Genomic DNA, 19,274 nt, shown 5'->3' on the forward strand with positions numbered 1-19,274 from the left:
ATTAACGCCGACAATTATTTTATCGCACATTTGCATATGTTGTTTACATGCTTTTATTTTGTTAACGTCTTTTCTTATAAAGATGGCGGTGCCTGGACGGGCTTCGGCGTCGAGGAGCTCTTGGTAAAGATGGAACATTTGGCAAAAATACCGGACAATTCTGCAAATTTCATGGCTGGCTTACAGCGTGGTCACTCCGGGATCACTTACGACCCCCAGACAATTCTGGATGTGGATAGATCGGGCCGTTTCGGACTGAATGACGCGTGCTCGCTAGACCGGCTAGCTAGCATGGGAATACTTTGCCGGCTACATCCAGCGGCCTGTGAAGCAGCGGAGTATATGTGTTGTCTGTCTATTTATGAATAATGCAGACGAGGGAGTGTTGGCTGAGTTCTTAACGTTTGCTTTCAGAGCGTGCATATCACAACATACAAGATGCCGTCATGGCGACACAACCTATACCGGGCTACCGCGCATGCTCCTCACTCCTGTTGCATGCTGGGTAGGGTAGTTCTTTATTTCCCTGGCTCATAACATCACATATAGTACCATGTATATGATGCCTTCAGTTTATCAAAGCACCAAGCAAACAATCGGAAAATTCCCATCATATCAATTCCTAGATATGGTCATAATTATTTTAAGTGCACTACACAGAATAAACACAACATTATTAATATTGCTACTACGGATAATTTGATCAAAAATTCCCTAAAACAGCCCCACTACCTATAATATAGGTTTTTTAAACATAAGATCCCTGATGAAAAAAATGTTTCTGCTGTTTCCTCAGAAATTGCCTGTTCAGATGTTATGATTGTGGCTCAGAGATTTGTATGTAGATTATATTTATTTTCCATAACAAAACAGGATAACTTAAATACCCTGGCAGTGGCAATAAGCTTAAATGTTTGTATTTACATTTTTGGAGTTGATTTTCATAAAATATGCTATTTAACTGCTACTGTTTAACAAGGACTGATTTAAATTGTGTTTGCACAACAAATGTTTTGGCGCTTTTGTTCATGTGGGAGAATATTCCAATAAAGGTGCACTACACACTACTTTGGAATTCATTATTGGGCTTTGCGTATACAATGCAGTTAATCGCGATTAATCGGAGAAATAGTGTGATTAACTTCGATTACATTTTTTAATCGTTGCCCAGCCCTAATATATATATATATATATACAGTGGGGCGAAAAAGTATTTAGTCAGCCAGCGATTGTGCAAGTTCTCCCGCTTAAAATGATGACAGAGGTCTGTAATTTTCATCATAGGTACACTTCAACTGTGAGAGACAGAATGTGGAAAAAAAATCCAGGAATTTACATTGTAGGAATTTTAAATAATTTATTTGTAAATTATGGTGGGAAATAAATATTTGGTCAACCATTCAAAAGCTCTCACTGATGGAAGGAGGTTTTGGCTCAAAATCTCCCGATACATGGCCCCATTCATTCTTTCCTTAACACGGATCAATCGTCCTGTCCCCTTAGCAGAAAAACAGCCCCAAAGCATGATGTTTCCACCCCCATGCTTCACAGTAGGTATGGTGTTCTTGGGATGCAACTCAGTATACTATAAAACAACAAAAATACTTCTTGTGAACAAAAAGTATACTTTTAAAATATACAAAAAGTATTGTAGTTGTTTTTAATACTTTGTGCATATTTTAAAACTACAATACTTCTTGTGAACAACAAGTATTGTAGTTTTAAAATATACAAAAAGTATTGTAGTTGTTTTGAAGTATACTTGTTGTTCACAAGAAGTATTGTAGTTTTAAAATATACAAAAAGTATTGTAGTTGTTTTGAAGTATACTTGTTGTTCACAAGAAGTATTGTAGTTTTAAAATATACAAAAAGTATTGTAGTTGTTTTTAATACTTTGTGCATATTTTAAAACTACAATACTTCTCGTGAACAACATGTATACATAAAAAAAACTACAATACTTTTTGTATATTTTAAAACTACAATACTTCTTGTGAACAAGTATACTTAAAAAAAACTACAATACTTTTTGTATATTTTAAAACTACAATACTTGTTGTTCACAAGAAGTATTGTAGTTTTAAAATATACAAAAAGTATTGTAGTTGTTTTTAAGTATACTTGTTGTTAACAAGTATTGTAGTTTTAAAATATACAAAAAGTATTGTAGTTGTTTTTAAGTATACTTGTTCACAAGAAGTATTGTAGTTTTAAAATATGCACAAAGTATTGCAGTTGTTTTAAACAACTACAATACTGTTTACAAATAGTAATGTAGTTGTTTTGAAGTATACTTGTTTATGAAAAATATATTAGTTGTTTTGAAGTATACTTGTTTACAAAAAGTAATTTGGTTGTTTTAAAGTAAACAAGTATACTTTAGAACAACTGCAATACTGCAATAAGTAATTTGGTTGTTTTAAAGTAAACAAGTATACTTTAAAACAACTGCGATACTTTTTGTAGACAAGTATACTTCAAAACAACTACAATATTTTTCATAAACTTGTATACTTTAAAATAACCACTATGCTTTTTGTAAAGAAGTATACTTCAAAACAACTACGTTACTTTTTGTGTACAACAAGTACACTTTATAAACAACGTGAATATTTATAGTAAACAACAAGTATAATTCAAAACAACTACAATACTTTTTGTAAACCAGGATGTTGTGATTTAAATTAGGATTTTACTTATATTTTAATTTTGAGTATATTTTGCTTTGTTCACCTTGCACATTTCATCACCGGGGTATTATGGGTTATTATTATTATTATGATTATTATATTTGTTTACCTTGCGCCTTTCGTCATCGGGGTAGGTCCAGTAGGAGATGCAGTACCCTGGCAGGACGCACCATCTTCTGTGCCAGGCTCCAAAACCGCTAACGTCCTCAAACATTGTCTGCAAAAAGAACAAAAGAGCATTAATGAGTGGATGCAAGAGAAATGAAGTCTGAGATAAACATTAGCAGAATTAACAGTAAGTGACTTGATATAATTAAAATAGTTAGTTGGAGATGTGCTCATGCATTTTCAAGATTCAGTTTCCAGTGCACTTTTGCATCAAGTGCACTTGCTTCATTTAATTTATCTTCCAAACATGACTTTGTTGGTGATACAAAAATTCATGTCAAATTGCAAATAACTGGATTATTGTGGATTCATTTCAACCACATTCATCTACTTATGCTCAGAATGTGAAACTGGGCTGTGGTCTCCAAAGTGGAGCAAAAGGGGCCAATTTTTACTGACTCTTGGCAAAAATATGAATTATGAATGAGCTATTATTCTATTAGCTACGAAAGCAATTAGTTTTGTCAGCAAGAACACAAAGCTGAGGTGTGAAGGTTTTTTTTCCAGGCACATTGATTGTTTTTATCATCTTTATTCTACAAATTGCATCAAAGTTGCCTCCATTCTTTATTTTATGAACGCTTCACTAACTTTGGACATTTAAAATGAAGTTTTTAAGAAAAAGTTTGGACAAGTAAAATAGTTAAAACATGTAAAATTCAATAAAAGTAAAATTAAGTAAAAAAAAAAAAAAGGGTGGTCATATAGAATGAACTCAAATGAACAAAAAAGAAGTTTGGAAATGTAAACTAAAATAAATAAGTATAAATAAAGTTTGGGCTTGTAGGATACAGTTTTGAAAAGTAAAAAATTTAAAATAAAGTTAAATGTAAAAATGTTTAGACATGGAAAATAAAATAAAGTATAAATAAAGTTAAAAACAAGTTTAGACTTTTTCTAATGTATGCAAGGACAAAACTTCTTGTCTGAGGGATGTTATCTTTGTTTTAGCCCGCTAACAGACAAGGACTTCAAAGACCTCAACAAACATAAGATGACAGCACGCAGACGAGACTGAGACTTCAAGGACCTCAACGAAGATGTGCAGCCCCCAGCCCATTCCGCCACGTACTGTGCGTCCTAGGCCTGCTTTGCATAATATATGTGACCACTCCTTTTAGAGGCGGCCTCGGTGATGTTGACTATGGTACGAAGATAAGAATAAAAGAGGGACGTGGGAGCTGAACCTTAGAGCGTAGGGCGAGACGGTGACTAAGTGTTCAGCTCCATGCGTTCTCCTCATGAGCTAAATTGAACTTTGTCTGCATGATTCCTTGCTTCTTGTCTGTTTAATAGATGTAATCAGTGTTTGAACCTGACACTCATTGTTACTTTATTTTCAAATTTTGGAAAAAGTTAAGGTTGATAGTTACCTCAGAAGGCAGCAGATAGAAAAGAGGCGTTCAATTTGTTATTTAAATTTTATTTAACAGTGATGTTTTTTCGTTTGTTTTTTTGAAAGTTGATTGTGCACTATTAAGTTATATAAGCGGGAAGCACGGTGGAGGGGTTAGTGCGTCTGCCTCACGATATGAAGGTCCTGAGCAGTCCTGGGTTCAATCCCGGGCTCGGGATCTTTCTGTGTGGAGTTTGCATGTTCTCCCCATGACTGCGTGAGTTCCGTCCGGGTACTCCGGCTTCCTCCCGCCTCCAAAGACATGCACCTGGGGATAGGCCCCTCCCACCTCCAAAGACATGCACCTGGGGATAGGCCCCTCCCACCTCCGAAAACATGCACCTGGGGATAGACACCGCCCACCTCATAAGACATGCACCTGGGGATAGGCCCCTCCCGCCTCCAAAGACATGCCCCTGGGGATAGACACCGCCTACCTCATAAGACATGCACCTGGGGATAGGCCCCTCCCGCCTCCAAAGACATGCACCTGGGGATAGACACCGCCTACCTCATAAGACATGCACCTAGGGATAGGCCCCCCCACCTCCAAAGACATGCACCTGGGGATAGGCCCCTCCCGCCTCCAAAAACATGCACCTGGGGATAGACCCTGCCCACCTCCAAAGACATGCACCAGTAGATAGGCCCCTCCCACCTCCAAAGACATGCACCCGGGAATAGACCCCGCCCACCTCCAAAGACATGCACCCGGGGATAGACCCCGCCCACCTCCAAAGACATGCACCCGGAGATAGGCCCTTCCCACCTCCAAAGACATGCACCTGGGGATAGGCCCCTCCCACCTCCAAAGACATGCACCTGGGGATAGGCCCCTCCCGCCTCCAAAAACATGCACCTGGGAAAAGGCCTCTCCCACCTCCAAAGACATGCACCTGGGGATAGGACCCTTCCACTTCCAAAGACATGCACCTGGGGATAGGTTGATTGGCAACACTAAATGGTCCCTAGTGTGTGAGTGTGAATGTTGTCTGTCTATCTGTGTTGGCCCTGCGATGAGGTGGCGACTTGTCCAGGGTGTACCCCGCCTTCCGCCCGATTGTAGCTGAGATAGGCGCCAGCGCCCCCCGCCACCCCAAAAGGGAATAAGCGGTAGAAAATGGATGGATGGATGGATGTGCAGCACTTTGGAAACGTTATTGTTGTTTAAATGTGCTATATAAATAAAGTGTATTGGATTGGATAAATGAAGATATTAAATAGTCCTAAATGAAATACAATGACTTGTTTTATAATATTGTATATACTAGGGCAGTGGTTCTCAAATGGGGGTACGCGTACCCCTGGGGGTACTTGAAGGTATGCCAAGGGGTACGTGAGATTTTTTTTTTAAATATTCTAAAAAATAGCAACAATTCAAAAATCCTTTATAAATACTGTTATATTTAAATAAATAAATAAATGGGTTGTACTTGTATAGCGCTTTTCTACCTTCAAGGTACTCAAAGCGCTTTGACACTACTTCCACATTTACCCATTCACACACACATTCACACACTGATGGAGGGAGCTGCCATGAAAGGCGCTAACCAGCACCCATCAGGAGCAAGGCTGAAGTGTCTTGCTCAAGGACACAACGGACGTGACGAGGTTGGTACTAGGTGGGGATTGAACTACGGACACTCGGGTTGCGCACGGCAAACTCTCCCACTGCGCCACGCCGTCTAACACTGTTACAAATATGCGCCACACTGTGAACCCACACCAAACAAGAATGACAAAAGACATTTCGGGAGAACATCCGCACCGTAACACAACATAAACACAACAGAACAAATACTCAGAAACCCTTGCAGCACTAACTCCACCAACCCCACCCACCTCAACCTCTTCATGCTCTCTCAGGGAGATCATGTCCCAAATTGCAAATTCCAAGCTGCTGTTTTGACGCATGTTAAAAATAATAATGCACTTTGTGACTTCAATAATAAATATGGCAGTGCCATGCAGGCATTTTTTTCCATAACTTGAGTTGATTTATTTTGGAAAACCTTGTTACATTGTTTAATGCATCCAGCGGGGCATCACAACAAAATTAGGCATAATAATGTGTTCATTCCACGAATGTATACATCGGTATCGGTTGATATCGGAATCGGTAATTAAAAGTTGGACAATATCGGGATATCAGCAAAAAAGACATTATCGGACATCTCTATTTAATATATTTTTCTTCTGGTCTTAATTTACCATAGCCATAGGTCATAAAAAAACACCAATAATTATTAATATCGAACAATATAAAACACGTATATCGTGATATGTTGTACTTATTTATTGTATTTATTGAATAATACTTCAACAAAATATGAATGTAAGTTCATAAAGTGGGAAAAGAAATGCAACAATGCAATATTCAGTGTTGACAGCTAGATTTTTTTAAAGTTGGAATATAATAAAATCTGGGTATTATCTTCGACCCAACTCTCTCCTTTGAGTCACACATTAAAAGCGTTACTAAAACGGCCTTCTTTCATCTCCGTAATATCGCTAAAATTCGCTCCATTTTGTCCACTAATGACGCCGAGATCATTATCCATGCGTTTGTTACGTCTCGTCTCGATTACTGTAACGTATTATTTTCGGGTCTCCCCATGTCTAGCATTAAAAGATTACAGTTGGTACAAAATGCGGCTGCTAGACTTTTGACAAGAACAAGAAAGTTTGATCATATTACGCCTGTACTGTATATACCTTTATATACATATATACATACATATATACCTATACAGTATATACCTTTATATACATATATACATACATATATACCTATACAGTATATACCTTTATATACATACATATATACCTATACTGTATATAACTTTATATACATATATACATACATATATACCTATACTGTATATACCTTTATATACATATATACATACATATATACCTATACAGTATATACCTTTATATACATACATATATACCTATACTGTATATAACTTTATATACATATATACATACATACATATATACCTATACTGTATATACCTTTATATACATATATACATACATATATACCTATACTGGCTCACCTGCACTGGCTTCCTGTGCACTTAAGATGCGACTTTAAGGTTTTACTACTTACGTATAAAATACTACACGGTCTAGCTCCATCCTATCTTGCCGATTGTATTGTACCATATGTCCCGGCAAGAAATCTGCCTTCAAAAGACTCCGGCTTATTAGTGATTCCTAGAGCCCAAAAAAAGTCTGCGGGCTATAGAGCGTTTTCCGTTCGGGCTCCAGTACTCTGGAATGCCCTCCCGGTAACAGTTGGAGATGCTACCTCAGTAGAAGCATTAAAGTCTCACCTTAAAACTCATCTGTATACTCTAGCCTTTAAATAGACCTCCTTTTTAGACCAGTTGATCTGCCACTTCTTTTCTTTCTCCTATGTCCCCCCCTCCCTTGTGGAGGGGGTCCGGTCCGATAACCATGGATGAAGTACTGGCTGTCCAGAGTCGAGACCCAGGACGGACCGCTCGTCGGGACGCAGGATGGACCGCTCGCCTGTATCGATTGGGGACACATCTACGCTGCTGATCCGCCTCCGCTTGAGATGGTTTCCTGTGGACGGGACTCTCGCTGCTGTCTTGGATCCGCTTTGAACTGAACTCTCGCGGCTGTGTTGGAGCCACTATGGATTGAACTTTCACAGTATCATGTTAGACCCGCTCGACATCCATTGCTTTCGGTCCCCTAGAGGGGGGGGGGTTGCCCACATCTGAGGTCCTCTCCAAGGTTTCTCATAGTCAGCATTGTCACTGGCGTCCCACTGGATGTGAATTCTCCCTGCCCACTGGGTGTGAGTTTTCCTTGCCCTTTTGTGGGTTCTTCCGAGGATGTTGTAGTCGTAATGATTTGTGCAGTCCTTTGAGACATTTGTGATTTGGGGCTATATAAATAAACATTGATTGATTGATAATTACAACACTTAATATACAGATTTGAACAATTAGTTATTCACTGAAATATATTTATTAATTGTGGTTCTTACCAAAAATATATAATCTTATAAAAGATAAAAGCTCCCTACACTTAACCATGTGTTTCCTACTGCCTGCAGACTTTGCACCCTTTGTTTTTTCTACTTGCCCCAATATTTTTACTTGTCCTGCCTGGGTTTTTTTCTGGCTGTGTAGTGCTCATGGCTTATATCTGACTAAAATCCTTCCTGTTGACTATTTGCAACACGACATAGTATTTATTATTATTATTATTATTATTATCTATAATTACATTTAAATGGCATTGCATACATGTAAAATTAAATGCTATTTGACCTTATTTGACCAGTAGCAGTTACACCCATCTGAACAGGTAAAGCCACCTATTTAAAGCCCGATCACAATCTTGAAATGAAGGGCCTTTAATGGCTAAAACATTAACTTGGACAACATTTTAACAGCTGGTTGGCGCAGATTTTTTTCTTTTCATTGCATTCACATGCTGCAGTGGCCAGTGCACAATTGAGCTTTCAGTATTAATCAGCAGAGGTGGGTAGTAACGCGCTACATATACTCAAGTAACTTTTGGGATAAATTTTACTTCTAAGAGTAGTTTTTATGCAACATACTTTTACTTTTACTTGAGTATATTTGTAGAGAAGAAATGCTACTTTTACTCCGCTACATTTGTCTACAATCAGGTCGTTACTCGCTACTTTTTTTTTAATCGATCTGTTAATGCACGCTTTTTTTGTTTTGATTTTGTCAGACACGCATTCAAAGTAGGATCTACGCATGCCTGAGTTTCACCAATCAAATGCAGTCACTGGTGACGTCGGACCAATCAAACACACGTTGAATCCGACCTAAAAAAGTTTAAAAACTTATAGGGGTGTTACCATTTAGTGGTCAATTGTACGGAATATGTACTGTACTGTGCAATCTACTAATAGAAGTTTCAATCAATCAATCAAAAGTGTAAAGGAAAAAATACACTTTTTATTTCAACCGTACTTCCCGTCAAAAGCCTAAAGACTGATCGCACAGTTCCTGTCTTCACAATAAAAGTGCCGCTCCATCGTGCCTGCCCTAACAAAATAAGAGTCTCCGAAAACCAGCGCAAACAAGCTAGCAAGCTACGGAGTTTGCCGCCAATGTATTTCTTGTAAAGTGTATAAAAACGAATATGGAAGCTGGACAAATAAGATGCCAAAAACCAACGACTTTCATGTGGTATTAGACAGAAAAGAGGAACTTTTTTTTCTCCTCCATTTGAAAATGTGGACATTATCAGCACTATACTGTCTGATTCCAATCAATGCAAGTCATCAGAATCAGGTAATACACCAACTTATATTCTTGTCTTCATGAAAGATAGGAATCTATATGTTAAACATGCATGTATATTCATTAAAACACCTTTAACATGTCAACAAAAACGGCAAAATAAATAACTATAAATGATATACTGTATATAGATATATGTGTGTATGTATATATGAGGTAGATCACCTCGACTTGGTCATTTATTAAGTAATTGATTAACATTGAAAAACTTATTGGGGTGTTACCATTTAGTGGTCAATTGTACGGAATATGTACTGTACTGTGCAATCTACTAATAAAAGTTTCAATCAATCAATCAATCAATAAATGCCTACTGAGCCTATGGTGCTGTTAAGTTATTGTGGCTCAATTTGCCTTATTTTTTTTTATTTTAATATATTATTATTTAATATATATTATTGTTTTAGTTGCTTAAGAGATATTCTTGGCCACAAATTTGCTCATTGCTATTTTTATGTTTTTGTGCATTATTTGTTGCCGTCATCATTAAACGAACAGGTTACTCATCAGTTACTCAGTACTTGAGTAGTTTTTTCACAACATACTTTTTACTTTTAATCAAGTAAATATTTGGGTGACTACTCCTTACTTTTACTTGAGTAATACATCTCTAAAAGTAACAGTACTCTTACTTGAGTACAATTTCTAGCTACTCTACCCACCTCTGCTAATCAGACATGTGATTTGACCACAATGAAAAAGACTGAAAATATTTCCGGGGGTCTGGTCCAGGTTTTTCACCAATTTAACATGCTAAAATTAACAAAGACAGCACCATTTGAAGAAAATATTTTAGTATTCAAAGACATGAAAACATCATTAATAGAACATACATACCCCAATTATCCTCATGAATCACTGAATATGGTTCAGTCACTCATATTTACATCTTGTGTTCATTTCACATCCACATTGATCGGTGTTATTATCTACAGTTTATTTACAGCATTACTTCAGTTCACTTCTTTTAAAAAGACAGAAATGTAGAAGCCAATATTGCCTCAAATAGTTTTAAAGTGGCAGGGAAGTTAACAGCAACGCGCATAAAAACGGAAACGGAAGTGAAACTTTCAAAGTAAACGGTTTCAAAAGTAAGAGTGTTCACTAAAGATGAAACAATTAAATTATAATAATAGACCGTGAAATTATTGTAAAACCGTGATTGATAACACAGAAGAATTCCAATTATATATCAATAAAAGTTGTCCAAACGCTGCTTTCGATACTGTCGATCATAATATTTTATTAGAACGTATCAAAACACGAATTGGTATGTCAGACTTAGCCCTGTCTTGGTTTAACTCTTATCTTATCTTATCTCGGACTACGTTAAGGTAACGTGTGGAGTTCCCCAGGGTTCGGTCCTTGGCCCTGCACTCTTCAGCATCTACATGCTGCCGCTAGGTGACATCATACGCAAATACGGTGTTAGCTTTCACTGTTATGCTGATGACACCCAACTCTACATGCCCCTAAAGCTGACCAACACGCCGGATTGTAGTCAGCTGGAGGCGTGTCTTAATGAAATTAAACAATGGATGTCCGCTAACTTTTTGCAACTCAACGCCAAAAAAACGGAAATGCTGATTATCGGTCCTGCTAGACACCGAACTCTATTTAATAATACAACTCTAACATTTGACAACCAAACAATTAAACAGGGCGACACGGTAAAGAATCTGGGTATTATCTTCGACCCAACTCTCTCCTTTGAGGCACACATTAAAAGCGTTACTAAAACGGCCTTCTTTCATCTCCGCAATATCGCTAAAATTCGCTCCATTCTGTCCACTAAAGACGCCGAGATCATTATCCATGCGTTTGTTACGTCTCGCCTCGATTACTGTAACGTATTATTTTCGGGTCTCCCCATGTCTAGCATTAAAAGATTACAGTTGGTACAAAATGTGGCTGCTAGACTTTTGACAAGAACAAGAAAGTTTGATCACATTACGCCTGTACTGGCTCACCTGCACTGGCTTCCTGTGCACTTAAGATGTGACTTTAAGGTTTTACTACTTACGTATAAAATACTACACGGTCTAGCTCCATCCTATCTTGCCGATTGTATTGTACCATATGTCCCGGCAAGAAATCTGCGTTCAAAGGACTCCGGCTTATTAGTGATCCCCAAAGCCCAAAAAAAGTCTGCGGGCTGTGGAGCTTTTTCATTTCGGGCTCCAGTACTCTGGAATGCCCTCCCGGTAACAGTTCGAGATGCTACCTCAGTAGAAGCATTTAAGTCTCACCTTAAAACTCATTTGTATGCTCTAGCCTTTAAATAGACTCCCTTTTTAGACCAGTTGATCTGCCGTTTCTTTTCTTTTTCTTCTATGTCCCACTCTCCTTGGTGGAGGGAGTCCGGTCCGATCCGGTGGCCATGTACTGCTCGCCTGTGTATCGGCTGGGGACATCTCTGCGCTGCTGATCAGCCTCCTCTTGGAATGGTTTCCTGCTGGCTCCGCTGTGAACGGGACTCTCGCTGCTGTGTTGGATCCGCTTTGGACTGGACTCTCGCGACTGTGTTGGATCCATTATGGATTGATCTTTCACAGTATCATGTTCTCATAGTCATCATTGTCACCGACGTCCCACTGGGTGTGAGTTTTCCTTGCCCTTATGTGGGCCTACCGAGGATGTCGTAGTGGTTTGTGCAGCACTTTGAGACACTAGTGATTTAGGGCTATATAAGTAAACATTGATTGATTGATTGATTGAAACTGACGGACCGGCACTAGCTAGCTTAAATGCTAACACTAAAACAATACATAAACGTCTTTCTCCGATAAATAACGACATACCCCAATATGAGTAATTATAACCACATAACTGTGTCCGAAATTAGGACATTAAACTGCACACATTAAAGCCACATGACGCAGTAGACCTGTGAACTAAAGACAGAATGATCGATCGATCGATATTGAGGTAACGACAACCGGAAGTTGATTAACATGACGTCACCAAACCCGGACAGGACGCTCCCAGCAAACGTGTCTTTAGTTGTAAAAAATAAGAACAAAAACTTTAATAAAAACGAAATATTTGCATATAAAACACTGAAAAATATTTTTTTATTTGAAATTATTTGAAATTATTTTTCATTATTATTTTTATTTGAGTGAAAGCGTTCTTTCTCTCAAGAACCGACATCGTTTACTTTTTATTTCCCCAGAGATTAAAAAAGACGGAATTCCGACTTTAAAAAGGACAAATCACATGCCTGAATCTTAAAATGAAGGGCCTTTAATGGCTAAAACATTAACCTGGACAACATTTTAACAGCTGGTTGACTCAGATTGTATTATTTTAATTGCATTGACATGCTGCAGTAGACACTGCACAATTGAGCTTTCAGTATTAATGCAGTATCTGAAGCACCGTCTCCAGGTGTGTTAATTGACAAAAGGATTATAACCTGCACACGTTAGCTCGTCGGTATGGTAACAGGTGACTGTTACTGCGTGCATCTGCCCCGAAAATAAAAATGAAGAAAATCCGAGTCGGTGCTGCACATTGCACAGGTTCGGACTATTTTTGAACTTGTTTGCTAAGAAGTCTTACCTTGGTATTTTTGATCCCGTCGGTCCATTATTCCTTCACTTCGTCATCGTCATGTCTTCTTCTGACCCACCAGTTGAATTAAGTGCAATTGGCGGAGTTACAATGCATAGTAGGCTACCGCCACCTACTGCACCGGAGTTGTAACTACAAGCTGCATTCACAGACAGAGTCCCATTGCTTTTATGAGCGGGTCAGAAGCAGAAAAATCTATTTGTAGCGGGCCGCCACAAATAAATGAATGTGCGGGAAACCCTGCATACATATATACATGTACATATTGATTGATTGATACTTTTATTAGTAGATTGCACAGTACAGTACATATTCCATACAATTGACCACTAAATGGTAACACCCGAATAAGTTTTTCAACTTGTTTAAGTCGGGGTCCACGTTAATCAATTCATATATATATATATATATATACATACACATATATATACAAATATACACACACACATATATATATATATACATATACAAACACACATATATATACATATACACACACACACATATATATATATATACATATATATACACACACACATATATACATATACATATATATATACACACATATATATATACACACACACATGTATATATACATATATATGTGTTAGCTTTCACTGTTATGCTGATGACACCCAACTCTACATGCCCCTAAAGCTGACCAACACGCCGGATTGTAGTCAGCTGGAGGCGTGTCTTAATGAAATTAAACAATGGATGTCCGCTAACTTTTTGCAACTCAACGCCAAAAAAACGGAAATGCTGATTATCGGTCCTGCTAGACACCGAACTCTATTTAATGATACAACTCTAACATTTGACAACCAAACAATTAAACAAGGCGACACGGTAAAGAATCTGGGTGTTATCTTTGACCCAACTCTCTCCTTTGAGTCACACATTAAAAGCGTTACTAAAACGGCCTTCTTTCATCTCCGTAATATCGCTAAAATTCGCTCCATTTTGTCCACTAAAGACGCCGAGATCATTATCCATGCGTTTGTTACGTCTCGTCTCGATTACTGTAACGTATTATTTTCGGGTCTCCCCATGTCTAGCATTAAAAGATTACAGTTGGTACAAAATGCGGTTGCTAGACTTTTGACAAGAACAAGAAAGTTTGATCACATTACGCCTGTACTGAATATATCTTTATATACATATATACACACATATATACCTATACTGTATATACCTTTATATACATATATACCTATACTGTATATACCTTTATATACATATATACCTATACTGCATATACCTTTATATACATATATACATACATACATACATATACTATATATACCTTTATATACATATATACCTATACTGTATATACCTTTATATACATATATACCTATACTGTATATACCTTTATATACATACATATATACCTATACTGTATATACCTTTATATACATATATACATACATATATACCTATACTGGCTCACCTGCACTGGCTTCCTGTGCACTTAAGATGTGACTTTAAGGTTTTACTACTTACGTATAAAATACTACACGGTCTAGCTCCAGCCTATCTTGCCGATTGTATTGTACCATATGTCCCGGCAAGAAATTTGCGTTCAAAGGACTCCGGCTTATTAGTGATTCCCAAAGCCCCAAAAAAGTCTGCAGGCTATAGAGCGTTTTCCGTTCGGGCTCCAGTACTCTGGAATGCCCTCCCGGTAACAGTTCGAGATGCCACCTCAGTAGAAGCATTTAAGTCTCACCTTAAAACTCATTTGTATACTCTAGCCTTCAAATAGACTCCCTTTTTAGACCAGTTGATCTGCCGTTTCTTTTCTTTTTCTTCTATGTCCCACTCTCCCTTGTGGAGTGAGTCCGGTCCGATCCGGTGGCCATGTACTGCTCGCCTGTGTATCGGCTGGGGACATCTCTGCGCTGCTGATCCGCCTCCGCTTGGGATGGTTTCCTTCTGGCTCCGCTGTGAACGGGACTCTCGCTGCTGTGTTGGATCCGCTTTGGACTGGACTCTCGCGACTGTGTTGGATCCATTATGGATCGAACTTTCACAGTATCATGTTGGACCCGCTCGACATCCATTGCTTTCCTCCTCTCCAAGGTTCTCATAGTTATCATTGTCACTGACGTTCCACTGGGTGTGAGTTTTCCTTGCCCTTATGTGGGCCTACCGAGGATGTCGTAGTGGTTTGTGCAGCCCTTTGAGACACTAGTGATTTAGGGCTGTATAAGTAAACATTGATTGATATATATACACACACATATATATATACACACACACACACACATTATATATATATATATATATATATATATATATATACATACACACACACATATATATATATACACACACACATATATATATATATGAACATATATTGACATATATTTATATACACACATATGGGTGCTGGTTGGCGCCTTGCATGGCAGCTCCCTGCATCAGTGTGTGAATGGGTAAATGTGGAAGTAGTGTCAAAGCGCTTTGAGAACTTTGAAGGTAGAAAAGCACTATACAAGTACAACCCATTTATTTATTTATATACACACACACACACACATATATATATATTAGGGCTGCGAATATTTGGGTGTCCCACGATTCGATTCAATATCGATTCTTGGAGTCACGATTCGATTCAAAATTGATTTTTTTTTCCAATTTAACACGATTCTATATTCAAAAACAATTTTTTTCCCATTCAAAAGGATTTTGTATTCATTCATTACATAGGATTTCAGCAGGATCTACCCCAGTTTGCTGACATGTTAGCAGAGTAGTAGATTTTTGTAAAAAGCTTTTATAATTGTAAAGGAAAATGTTTTATCAACTGATTGCAATTATGTAAATTTGTTTGAACTATTAAACGAACCACAAATATGACTTATTTTATCTTTGTGAAAACATTGGACACAGTGTGTTGTCAAGCTTATGAGATGCCATGCAAGTGTAAGCCACTGTGACACTATTGTTCTTTTTTTATAAATGTCCAATAATAATGATAATATTGATACTGTTGTTGATAATATTCATTTTTGTTTCACTACTTTGGGTTTGTTCTGTGTGGTGTTTGTGTCTCCTCTCAATTGCTCTGTTTATTGCAGTTCTGAGTGTTGTTGGCTCAGGTTTGGTTTTGGAATTGGATTGCATTGTTATGGTATTGCTGTGTATTGGTTTGTTGGATTACATACTGTACATATAAAAAAAAAAATATATATATATATATATATATATATATATATAGTAAATTATAATTTTAAAAAAAGAGAATCGTGATTCAAATTTGAATCGATTTTTCCCACATCCCTAATACACACACACACACACACACACACACACACACACACACACACACACACACTTGTCTTTTGTATTTAATATCATTTTTACTTTACAAGAGAGAATGTTACAGCCCTGGAGCCCATTCTTTGTTTTGTATTTTACTTCTCCCAGAGGCCGATGCCTTCACTTGACATTAGTGCTCCACTTGTTCACCTCCATGGTTAGAAGAATCTCTTCTTACCACCACTCTTACATTTTTTAAAATGTTGTAAAGCAGCACTGCGCAAAAAACACGTGAAACAAGTGACAAGAAAAAACAAGTGAAGTGAAGCATTATGATGAAATACTTAATCCGTCTTTTGTCGACACATCAACACACAATAAGCATGTTTTTAAACAAAGCAGGCATTTAATAAAGTTTCCTGAAAACACAAAATACCTGACACATTTAAGCAGTGTGTGTATATATATATACATATATATATATATATATATATATATATATATAAAATGCAGTAGCAGTACATTTGGTATGCAGTAGAAGTAAATGTAAAGATAAAAGCTGACCAGAAGGAAAAAAAACTCATGAAAATGGTATAAATGTTCAATAATGCACTTAGTTATTCAAATAGGTTTTAAAAAGTTGTACATCCTGCTTCAACAGACCATTTCAAATCAGGTTATAACAACAGAGAAATATGTATCGTCTCCAAATACCTCCCACATATAAAATTAAAAGTTTAGTTGAAATACTGTAAATAAGTACAAAAGCTGTCGTGAAATATTAATGTTTGCTTTAAGTCTGGTGAGTATGTTCTTATTGTCAACATGAAGTGAAACGTGTCTTGTTTATTAGAAAAACACAAAAAGAAAAATGGAAAACAAAGCTGCTATTGTATGAAGTGGAAATATTGAAATAAATATATAACATTTTGACTGTAAACAATATCATCTTATAAGCAGGCAGTGAAAAGTTGCAATAATATTCATAAAGTATACAGCAGCACTACTTTTTACTCTGTGAGTGTGCGCGTGTATTCTAGTATTGCACTTGATGTTGCATACCTTGGTGTTATATACAGCCATGTCATGTCAAGTATTGCACTTGATATGCAGACCTGGGTGTTGTCACACGCCAGCATAACAAGCATCTGGTCGCCACATGCGCAGATCTACTAGAACCTGATTGATGCTGCTCATCCAGGAGTTCCTCTCAGCTTTGGTGTCTGCACTCAGCCAGTTTCTGCAGCACACAGCACAACGTTTGCATCAGTCTGTGTACTACACAGGAAAAGTACCATTGGTGCTGCACATTAAAGCGGCACTGGACTACGCTGGAAAGTACCGTTGGCACTACGCTGGAAAAGTGCCATCACGCATGAAAAGTACCATCGGTACTACACTGGAAAAGAACCATCGGTACTATGCTAGGGAACCATCGGTACTTTACCGGAAAAGTATCATTGGCACTACACACGAAACATACAATTGGTACTACACTTGAAACATACCATTGGTACTACACATGAAACACACCATCGGCACGACACACGAAACATACCATTGGTACTACACATGAAACATACCATCGGTGGTACACAAGAAACATACCATCAGTACTACACATGAAACATACCATCGGTGGTACACAAGAAACATACCATCGGTACTACACACGAAACATACCATCGGTGCTACACATGAAACATACCATCGGCACGACACACGAAACATACCATTGGTACTACACATGAAACATACCATCGGTGGTACACAAGAAACATACCATCGGTACTACACATGAAACATACCATCGGTGGTACACAAGAAACATACCATCGGTACTACACACGAAACATACCATCGGTGCTACACATGAAACATACCATCGGCACGACACACGAAACATACCATTGGTACTACACATGAAACATACCATCGGTGGTACACAAGAAACATACCATCGGTACTACACATGAAACATACCATCGGCACGACACACGAAACATACCATTGGTACTACACATGAAACATACCATCGGTGGTACACAAGAAACATACCATCGGTACTACACATGAAACATACCATCGGTGGTACACAAGAAACATACCATCGGTGCTACACACGAAACATACCATCGGTGCTACACATGAAACATACCATCGGCACGACACACGAAACATACCATTGGTACTACACATGAAACATACCATCGGTACTACACATGTAACATACCATCGGTACTACACATGAAACATACCATCGGTACTACACATGAAACATACCATCGGCACGACACACGAAACATACCATTGGTACTACACATGAAACATACCATCGGTGGTACACAAGAAACATACCATCGGTACTACACATGAAACATACCATCGGTGGTACACAAGAAACATACCATCGGTACTACACACGAAACATACCATCGGTGCTACACATGAAACATACCATCGGCACGACACACGAAACATACCATTGGTACTACACATGAAACATACCATCGGTGCTACACAAGAAACATACCATCGGTACTACACATGAAAAGTAAAATCAGGACTTCACCGGAGAAGTATCATTGGCACTATACACGAAACATACCATCGGTACTACACACGAACCCCACCATCGTTACTACACAGGAAACCTACCATCGTTACTACACAGGAAACTTACCATCGGTACTACACACGAAACCTACCATCGGTACTATACACGAAACATACCATCGGTACTACACATGAAACCTACCATCGGTACTACACATGAAACCTATCATCGATACTACACATGAAACCTACAATGGGTACTACACACGAAACATACCATCGGTAC

At 38.0% G+C, this 19,274-nt stretch overlaps 2 protein-coding genes across 8 annotated transcripts in view; both read right to left on the reverse strand.

The window, feature by feature from the left end:
* LOC133540099 (asparagine synthetase [glutamine-hydrolyzing]-like) overlaps positions 1-13,268 on the reverse strand; it is a 102,499-nt gene extending 89,231 nt beyond the window's left edge. For 3 of the 4 annotated variants that reach the window (XR_009803557.1, XM_061882597.1, XM_061882596.1), the window contains exons 1-2: positions 10,418-10,784; positions 2,802-2,909 (exon numbers count right to left, since the gene is read on the reverse strand). Coding sequence is in view for 3 of the 4 variants with exons in the window: in XM_061882597.1 (XP_061738581.1) it covers positions 2,802-2,909; positions 10,418-10,432 (123 nt within the window). In the remaining variant the exon portion in view is untranslated. Of the gene's footprint in view, positions 1-2,801; positions 2,910-10,417; positions 10,785-13,144 lie in introns of those variants that run through there. The other variant, XM_061882598.1, reaches the window with a different exon arrangement.
* A 3,550-nt stretch (positions 13,269-16,818) lies between these two features.
* Positions 16,819-19,274, reverse strand: part of anln (anillin, actin binding protein) — a 77,041-nt gene continuing 74,585 nt past the window's right edge. For all 4 annotated transcript variants that reach the window (XM_061882604.1, XM_061882603.1, XM_061882602.1 and 1 more), the window contains one exon: positions 16,819-17,672. In XM_061882604.1, the coding sequence (XP_061738588.1) occupies positions 17,558-17,672 (115 nt within the window). In that variant the 3' untranslated portion in view covers positions 16,819-17,557. The remainder of the gene's footprint in view (positions 17,673-19,274) is intronic.

This window comes from Nerophis ophidion, linkage group LG21 (genome assembly GCF_033978795.1).
Source record: "Nerophis ophidion isolate RoL-2023_Sa linkage group LG21, RoL_Noph_v1.0, whole genome shotgun sequence".
Lineage (NCBI taxonomy): Eukaryota > Metazoa > Chordata > Actinopteri > Syngnathiformes > Syngnathidae > Nerophis > Nerophis ophidion.